General features: G+C 36.0%; 1 protein-coding gene across 2 annotated transcripts in view; it reads left to right on the top strand.

Annotated features, from left to right (window-relative positions):
* The first annotated feature begins 3868 nt into the window (after nucleotides 1–3868).
* Nucleotides 3869–10013, top strand: part of GYPA (glycophorin A (MNS blood group)) — a 31726-nt gene continuing 25581 nt past the window's right edge. For both annotated transcript variants that reach the window (XM_017854916.1, XM_017854913.1), the window contains exon 1: nucleotides 3869–4128. In XM_017854916.1, the coding sequence (XP_017710405.1) occupies nucleotides 4092–4128 (37 nt within the window). In that variant the 5' untranslated portion in view covers nucleotides 3869–4091. The remainder of the gene's footprint in view (nucleotides 4129–10013) is intronic.

Genomic DNA, 10013 nt, shown 5'->3' with positions numbered 1-10013 from the left:
CTCCTAAATAAATTTGATTTCCAAACCCAAATGCCAAAAGCTTAGAAAGAGCACAAATGAATGTGATGGATTGTGTTTTTGCTCCCAATTATTAGTGCCCTTCTCGTAAGTGTTTTATATATCCTCACCATTGACATATGACTTGCAGGACTTCCATTTGGAAGAATTATATTTACTTGTCCCATTGAAGTCAGCTTGGCCAGTGATTTACTTTGGTCAATAGAATGTGAGAGAAAAAAAAAAAAAACATGTACCATGTATGAGAGGAAGCATTAAAAGCCATTCCTTATTTGGCCTTTTCTCCCCGCCCTTTGCAACAAGAACAGCATGTTCCAAATGGGGGTGGCTCCTTCAGTCTGGATCCTGGAACTTGTCACCATCATAGACCAAATGTAATGTGAGCAGGAAATGAACCAGTGTTGCTGCAAGACACTGAGATTTTGAGGCCTTCGCACAGTAGAACCAAGAAATGGAAGCAAGCATCAGGTGGAGCACTTACCAGACTCAAGAAAGCCTATTTGTCCCAAGAGACAGTCAGTCCCTAGCTCTCATGGATTGTCACAATGTAGAACTACATGCTAACTCTTGCCAGATCTTCCTGTAAGAGGAGCCGAATTTTTAATTAAATCCCTTCCTGATTTTTAATTAAAATATACCTTCTTTTAAATGTTGGCAGCTAAATCCATACGTTTAAAAAACACTTAGGGCAAATCAAATCAAGTAATACAGTCATAATCTCTTTTCCATTCTATAGTTTGCTTATATATAAAATAAGAATGCTAATATCTGTTCTGCCTCTCTAACAGGGTTATTTTGAGTGTTAGATTTATCTTACTTTGTAGTTTTTTAAAACTTTTTTTTTTAATTTTGAAATGATAAACATCACAAAAGTCAGGGAAAGCTCTTAGACTACTCTGGCAAAGCAGGCTGGACAATTCTAAGGTGACAAGGTACCAAGGAGACTAGCAGTACAAACGACTGTGCCTCAACTTTCCTGCCCTCTCCTGTTCTCCACTCTTCCATGCAAAACATGAAAAGCAGACTTCTCCACTGGCAGATAAGACTAGCATGCAACCATCTTCAGGAATAATCTAAGCCTAAAATAGTTCAGAGACAAGTAATTCACAAAAATGAATGCTTCTCTGTCATGAAACAAGTAAGGTACAAGTTTGTGTTGATCAATCCAAGTTGACTTTCCTAGGTTATAACACTGAACTTCATCCTTCTTAACTACGTCTTCAGTCTGGATAGAAATGACTCAGACAATTAAAAATAGCCTAAAGACATACAATATCGAGAAAATTTGATAAGTTTTTTATGTTTGATCAAAGGTCTCAGAAGTACTTGTTTTATTTTATGCGAAGAGTCAAAATTCTTAAAAGATGTGGAGTTGTCTAATAATTTGCATGATATAACTCAAAGGTAGAATTTTATGATAATTCTGAATGTGTATTTAAGTAAAATATTTTGAAAATTTAAAGAAGATTGGGGAATGCCTGAAAGAGAAAATGTAATCTGATGTATATTTTTTTCTGTTGCATTTTCAGGGCTCACATTTTTCCTTTCATTGTGCAGATATGCCACTAGAGGGCACTGTAAGGCTCTGCTTCCTCACACCCTGTGTGAGATGCTGAATCTGACCTCTAATTTCCCTATTGAGAACCCTCCAGGTTTTGCCTTACTTTAATAGGGCCAGGTACTCTGTAGGGCATTGTGCCAGGTGCTGGAAACAGAACAACAGAGACAGGACCCACAAATACAAAGGAACGGATTGTTCAGAACAACCTGAGACAGGTGTTAATAAACGGGCATTGGTCAGCACTATAGGAGTTTAGAGAATAGCTAACGATGTGATTCTGCAGAAAGGGAAAGTGGGAGGTCATGGAAGAGAAAGCACTCTCAGACTCTGACCAGTTCAGGCTGAAGAAGGTATGAAAGCTGAATTTTAGGCTGAGTTTCCTTTTCCTTTTCCCCTTCCTGCCTTAGCAAGGGACCTCCATACTGGAGGGAACCTGAAATTAGGATAAGACCTAGGTTACCCACAGTATATATAAAAAATGATCAGCCTGTACACCCCAGGACTGCCCGTGAGAAGTTGCTTTCCTCTGCACGGCAATATTCATTTATCATTTATTGATTTGAGAAATATTTATTGCCAAATGTGCCCCAAGCACTCATTGGTAAATAAGACAGCCATAGTCAGAGTGTGCCCACTTAAACACTGTAGTCCAGTGGAGACACAATGATTGCAGTGTAGTGTAACAAGTCCTATGATAAGGGACGAAGACGGAACCATACGTGTATAGAGCAGGGGCACCTGACAAAGACAGGAAGTCAGGGAAGGCTTCTTGGAGGAAGTACTATTCAATTGAGACCCTAAGCAGAATTGGAGGCCACCTAAAAAGGAGTAAGTGTATTCCAGGTGAAGGTAGCACAACCCAGAGGAAAAAAGAATCAAATAAGATTTAATTTGTGTATATACAATTTTGAGATCTTGCTGTTTTCCACTTACCCATTTTATCCTGAGTTTCCATATCTTTAACTATTTTTGAAAATATGGTTTTAATAGTTGCTCCAATAGTCCATTGTAAGAATGGTGACATTTATTTACCCATTTTAGAAATAACGTTTTAAGACTCATGCTAATTGCTCTCCCTTTGTCAATATAAAATCATATGAAATAATTCTTACTGCTTATATGAATATCAACAACATTTCCTTTACTTGGCTGACTCTTGAGCACAATTCCTGCAACACAACCTGATATCCAGCCATAACAAACACTGAATTTATGGAAGGTATTAATTTATTGCATATTGTTTAATTATAACTTTTTTATAAAATTTGCTGCAGTTGTTTTACATGAATTGGCAGGGTTTTGAGAGGCACTCTCGATCCTTGTCCTGCTTCTCAGATTACCCCCTCTGTGTCATTCATTCTTCCGTCTCCCCCAAGTCTGCATCTCCGCTCCCTCCATCCACTAGTCCCTCAACCTCAGGCTCCTCCCTCTCTGGGATGCTCTGCAAATACTTATCTCCATCTTTTCTCCAGTAAATAATTTTTTTTTCTCTGTGGCCCAGTTTCCTGAAGCTGCAAACATTAACTTCCTAAATGATTTTTTTAAACCACACTTTGGGTAAATATGTATGATATACGTGGCAAATTGCTCACATAGCAAATTGATTTTCTGGGTCAGGCAGGAAAGATTTTCACAAAAATCTTACAGGAAGTAAGATGATTTAGATGGAGTATCCAATCACCTTCTGTTGAACCATTTCAGACCTAATTTATATTTTTTGTTCTGCCTCCCTTTAAAACTGAGCTTCCTCACATTTCCATAGCCTTCACTTTAACCTACTTTAATGACAGGGTTTTTGGTTTGTTGGGTTTTGTTTCTGACTGTTTGCATTTATCGTCTTGGTATTCACTTATGCTTACTTAGCAAGGTATATTTCAGAGAGAAACAGCTCACTGGTTTCATAGCTGTGCAGGCACTAGCTCTTCAGTTCAAATTCTATTTTCAATGAAAGATTTGTTGCATCTCACATCTCTTACATTGCTGTGTGACTCACCATGAGTTTGGGAGTCTTTCAGAACCTCAGAACACTCAAATGATTTAAATTTCTCAAACATGTTCATTTCACATATAGGAAGTCACTTTCATTTGGACCACAGGGTCTCAACATTAGAAATGAGAAGGTCCATGGCTCCACAACAGCTGCCTCAGTCTGGCACGTGCCCTGGCCTCAAAGATTCACAGTCCAGTTATTTGTCCCGTTGGGTGGCTCCTGTCTACCACCTTGCCATGCCCACTTCACTTATGCAAAGTTAATATCACAAGTAGAAGCCTGTTCCTGGCAGTGAAAATTTTACTTGCCACTTTCATAGCCCCAAGATATCCATGTATCTATTAACAGGCGCTTAACAACTTGCATCATTTAAAATGCCTCCCCTGGCTATCAGCTGATGATGGCCGCAGGAAGGTGGGCCTGGAAGATAACAGCTAGCAGGCTAAGGCCAGACACTGACACTTACAGTTGTCTTTGGTAATTTTTTTGCACTAACTTTAGGAGGCAGCTCATGATCTCAGGATGTGTGGAAAAATAATGTTTGTATTACTATTGTCAGGTAAGTGACTTTATTTCATCTTGGTTCTGTTATATTGGGTGTAAGATCATAGAATAAAATATAAACTACCCTATTTTAGTTCTATCTTATTTAAATGAATAAATGAGTACTACTTCCTATTCCAGTCTGGTGGATGGATTTTACTGGAACTCAGCTACCAATGTGGGGAAAATGACACAAGGGAGCCCAGTATTTATGGCTGAATCCAGTTTTCTAGTATGAGAAGTTTACTTCAATTCTAAGTCTAGCTAGAATTAAAATAATTTTATCAAATGCTAGGAGAAATACCTCTGTATGAATAAATGTATTGCTTTGTTTGAGTTATAAGGAGATTCATTTCCAAACTAAAGAGTTATTAATGAAGGTGTTGGTAGCTATATGGCTTTTAGTTTTCAAAAGGTATAATTTCCTACTTTTGCCCAATGGCAAGAAGCCAAAAGCATGAACACTGAAACCATGGGGAGTTGTTCGCTTCTCTGTGGGTCCATTACTAAAGTGTCACATAGAAAGAAAAAAAAAAACAAAAACAATCCTTACTGGCTTAGGTGTTGCGTGAGTTTTGGGAGAAATCTAAATCCATTAAAATAAAGAAATATCATAGGATTATTATTAAATTGTATTAATTCAATAATTTGAATTTAACTTAATTTAAATTTAATTATTAATTTAGTGTATTAAATTAACATGATTTTGGCCTCTTTCTGAGAATATTATAGTTAAACCTCCTCTCAAGTGCAGTGTTTATGTGTTAGCAATACTAGTGCCCACCCAGCACACAGAGGTCAGGCAGTTGCTTGAAACATTCTGAGTCTATTAGACATTGTTGTAACCCAAGTTAGAGCAAGCATCAAGGATCTACTGAGCACTCTGTAGCATACAGGGTAGAGAGATTGGCATTTTCTCAGATACCCTAGGGGAGGATAAAATAGTATAATAGTTAAGAGCACAGGCATGAGGATCAGACAGAACTGGGTTCAAATCTAGTTTTACTTCTCAAGGCTGGGGAACATTAAGGCAAATTATATGCCCTCATTTTTATGTGTCCTCATCTGTAAAATGCAGGCAATGCTGGTACTTGCCTCATAATAATAAAGACTAAACAAAGTATTTAATGGAATACACTTACTGATGCCTGAAACAAAGTAAAATGTTAAGCTTACTGTGCATTTTCTATGATTAGAATTAACTATCATGATAAATAAGTATTAATAATATAAATTTATTAAAATAAGTAGTAGCTACCGATAATTGTAGACTAGGGAACAAACCTAAGTATGTGACTGGTGATTTTTGAAAAGTCAGGGAGAAAAGAAAATTACAGAAAAAAAAAACAAAAACAGAAAACAAACATCATTACTCTAATTTTTTAATCAGAAAAGTATGAAAATATTTAGTTTGAAGAAAAGAAAACAAGTGAAAGGGATGTAGTATAATATTTTTATATATATTCATGTATTTATAGTGCTATTACACTAGCACTATAAAAGAGATGTATTCTTTGTGTTGCTCCATGGGGCAAACCATACTGGGTGTAACTCAAACAAAATTGAACACTGCATACTCTACTGGGGGTGTGCCTAGCATTTGGGAAAACTCTGTGTGACTTACAAGTGCCCCAAATTTGGAAAGGGTTCCTGGCAAAGAAATGATTTTTTTTTTTTAATTTCTACAACTACACAAGCAGATAGTGAATTAAAGCCTTAAATGACACTTGATAAAGAGGTCATTGGGGCAAGATGACCCTGAAGGCTACAACGGTCTCCAGTACCCAAGCTGTTATCATCTTCATAGCATCAGAAACCCTCCAAGGAAACTCTCTTGATGTGGCTACTTTATAGTGTAACAGAAAGGTGTAAGAGCAAGCTTTTCCCCATACTCATTAGCTGAAGAGAAAACATGGTGAAGTCTTTTCTTTTTTCTCTTTTCTTTTCTTTTTTTTTTTTTTTTTTTTTTTTTTTTTTTTTTTTTTTTGCTATGAAAAAAAGATGATTGCCTTGCTTTCTCTAGGAATCTTAAGAATAAAGCTGATATTTCTAATTCTCAACTTACCAGAGATCTTCTTCCAAATGGAGAATCCATTTTTTCTAATATGACTTGATTCCCAGTCCCTGAATTCCTGCACTCATTTGATGATTCAGTCATTATGTGTCAGATTGTGAACCAGGCACTGAGCCCACAGCAGGAAGATAAATGGGCTCCGCTGGAGGATACTTGGAGGGTGGGCACAGTGGATGGTGAGAGGGAACACAGACAATAAACAGAACAACAACTATCTTATTAAAATAAGATAAAAACAGTCAAAAATAATACAAAGCATATAAAACCAGGTAAAATGATAAACATGAATGGCAAAAACTGCTTAAGAAAAGGGTAGCAGGGAATTATTTTCTGAGTAGATGATATTTATGCTAAATGTAGAACAAGGAGATGGAGTTAATCCTGAAAATTCTGGGAAAAGAGGACAGATGGCAGAGGGAAGAGCAAGAGCAAAAATTCTGAGACAGGAGGTAAGTTAGTGTTTTCAAGGAAAAGCTGGAGCTTTTATCTGAAAATCAGATTCTGAAGCTAAGAACCAATTTGAAAATACAGTACTATATCATTTCAACTAGGAAATTATGGCATAAACCAGGAGTCTCCAAAAGTTTTGGTTTTACTTAAAAATTCATACAAAATTTGCATTCTAGGTCATAATATACTAATTTAATGAGAGGAAACAAAGGGACTGGTATGATATCATCATGCCTACTTTATTCATCCGTGTATCCCCAGAATCTAGCACAGTTCCCGATTAGTACTTATAGTAGCATATTGGTTGAGTGAGCAAGGAAGGAAGTGAAGGGAGGGAGAAGGAGAGATAAGCAGAGAGGGAGAGGAAGGAAGAAAGAAAAGAAGGAAAAAAAGAAGGAAGGAAAGAAGAGAGGAGGGAGAGAGAGAGGGAGGCAAGCAGGGAGAAGAGAGAAGGGGAGGGAAGAGAGAGAAGGAAGGGGAGGAGGAAAGCAAAGAGGAAATACTTGTTTTCATCTGGTTAGACACAGTGAGTGCTCCGCATAGACAGCTCATTATTACCCTGTGCATCTGATTCATACCCCTGAAGGTACATCAGTCTGAAAAGCACATGTTAAGTGAAGAAACAAGGCGTCTCTTTTTTTTTTTTTTTTTTTTTTTTCAGGGATCCAAGAAGAGAGCCTTGCTAGCTGTCTATTTAATTGGTACAGGAAAGAGTTACAGGAACTGTGTGCCAGGGAATACATGACTATAAATTCTTTAAAAGAAAAACCTGTGTCTTCGCTTATGTGTCCCACACATTGTCAGCCACATAGTAGGCAGTCAATATCAACTACTCAAAATGACAAATGACAAATGACCAGAATTTTGTGGCAGACTAGCTTGACCATGAAAAATCATTTAACACTTGTGGGCCTCAGTTTTCTTATGCCTATTTTATAAAGCACCGAGTATATGGTATCTGCAATCACTTTTCATCTGTAAACCTCAACGAATCCCCAAAATTCAGCCTGAGATGAGCTGGACTAGTTGCCAAACCTATAAATATCTTTTGCATGGTGTGAAATAGGGTTTTTAGAAAGAAAGGGACACCCACTGTGAACTCCTTTGCAGACAAGGTCTGAATAGAGGAGAAAGTACGGATGGTATCTCAAACTTACTTTGTAGTTATTTTAAATTAGGAAATTTAGCTTAACATTCTTGTGATAAATTTCTTTTCACCTTGATTTCTAGAAGATTATTCAAAACAGCTGTGAGCCTGTTTGAGAAGTATATTTTGAGGAATTTCCCCACGTTATCTTTATAGGTTATATTTTGACACCAACTGCAAATGTAATCTCTTTTGCCCAAAAAAACCCCAACCCTACTTATATGGTGCTGACAAAATCAGGCTGGACCTACCTTTTTACATCATAGATTTCCAGCCATTATTATCATATCCACATCTTTAGTAAGTACCTATCTATGTAGTTTTCTGTGATAAATGAGCTAGACTAAAACTAAGCAAAAATGTTGAAAAAAAAATTCCGGGTATATCTCTGGGTGTTGGGATTGTAAGGTATTTTTTTTCTCATTTTAAATACTTTCTAAATTTTCTGCAAAGAGAACCATACAATATAATCAGGACAAGTCTTAATATGTTTTAAAAAGTAAACTAAACAAACACAATCTCTGCTTTCTAAGAAGTCTTTAATTTTGTACGTTGGTCATAGACTATGACCTATACAATTTATTTGGGATATTTATTAAAATTTCTGTCTAACCCAAATTATCATATGTAAGCACTGGAAAAATGATGTCATCTTTGTTTGTAGTGTACAAAGTTCTATAAAAGGCTATTTAATCAACTTTGGTATTTCCATCCCTGGATTTATATACAGCAGGTTGGGTTCTGTACATAGGCAGGTTCTGAATAATAATAACCAACACTGATATAGCACTTATTTTGTGCCATGCACTGTTCTAAGTAATGTACACACACTTAATTTTTAAAACTGTAGTAAAATACACATAATATAAATTTACCATTTGAACCATTTTGAAGTGTACAGTTGGTAGCATTTAATGCATTCAAAATGATGCACACCCATCACCATTATCTAGTTCCAGAACATTTTCATCACTCCAAAAGGAAACCTCTTACCCATTAGCAGCCACTTCCAATTCCTCCAGCCCTTAGAAACCACTAATTTGTTTTCTACCTCTACAGATTTACCAATTTTAGAAATTTCATATAAATGGAATCATATAATAGGTAACCTTTTGTGTATGGCTTCTTTCACTTAAAATAATGTGTTAAAAGTTCATCCATATTGTAGTGTGTATCAATATTTCATTCCTTTTATAATGAATATTATTCCATTGTGTTGGTATATCCCATTTTGTTTATCCATCCATCATTTGATTAAAATTTGGGTTGGTATATCACATTTTGCTTATCCATCCATCATTTGATTAAAATTTGTGTTATTTCCACCTTTTGGCTATTGTGAATAGTGCTGCTGTAAATATTCCTGTACCAGTTTTGTTTGAAAGCATTTTTAATACTCAAAGATGTATAGGGGTAGAATTGCTGGGTCACAGTAATTTTATGTTTAACTTATTAAGAAACTGCTAAACTCTTTTCCACAGGAGCTGCACCTTTTCACCTTTTCACCAGGGCGTATGAGGTGCCAGTTTCTCCACAATCTTGCAGAAATTGTACTTTTCATCTTTTAATTATAGCCATTTCAGAGGGTATAAAAGGTTTTCACTGTGGTTTGTTGCATTTTCCTAATAACTAATGATGCTGAGAATCTTCTCATGTAGCTGTTGGTAATTTTCATTTTGCATATCTTTGGAGAAATGTTGGTTCTAGTCCTTCACCCATTTTTAAATTTATTTTTGTCTTCTTGTTGCTAAGTTGTAAGAGTTTCTTCTGTGTTCTGGATATAGAGTTTTATCAGGTATACTATTTGTAAACATTTTCCTTCATTCTGTGGATTTTGTTTTTACTTTTGGTAGTGTCCTTTGATGCACAAATGTTTTTCATTTTCAAGTCCAATTTATTTTTTTCTTTTGTTGCTTACGCTTTTGATATCATATCTAAAAATAATTGCCAAATTTAAAGTCATAAAAATTTCTCCCTATGTGTTCTTCTAAGAGTTTTGTAGTTCTTCTCTTATGTTTAGATCTTTGGTTTATTATCAGTTAACTTTTCTATATGATGTATGATAAGAGTCCACCTTTGTTATTTTGCAGTTGTCCCAGCACTATTTGTTGAAGAGACTATCCTTTTCCCATTGAAGGGTCTTGACACCCTTCTTGAAAGTGAATTGGCCATGGATATATGAGTTTATTTCTGGAGTCTCAATTCTTTTTTTTTTTTTTTTTTTTTTATT

Source organism: Rhinopithecus bieti, unplaced genomic scaffold, assembly GCF_001698545.2.
Source record: "Rhinopithecus bieti isolate Rb0 unplaced genomic scaffold, ASM169854v2 scaffold_39317, whole genome shotgun sequence".
Classification (NCBI taxonomy): Eukaryota; Metazoa; Chordata; class Mammalia; order Primates; family Cercopithecidae; genus Rhinopithecus; species Rhinopithecus bieti.
Note: the sequence above shows the minus strand (reverse complement) of the source record. Positions and strands in the feature narration are given on the sequence as shown.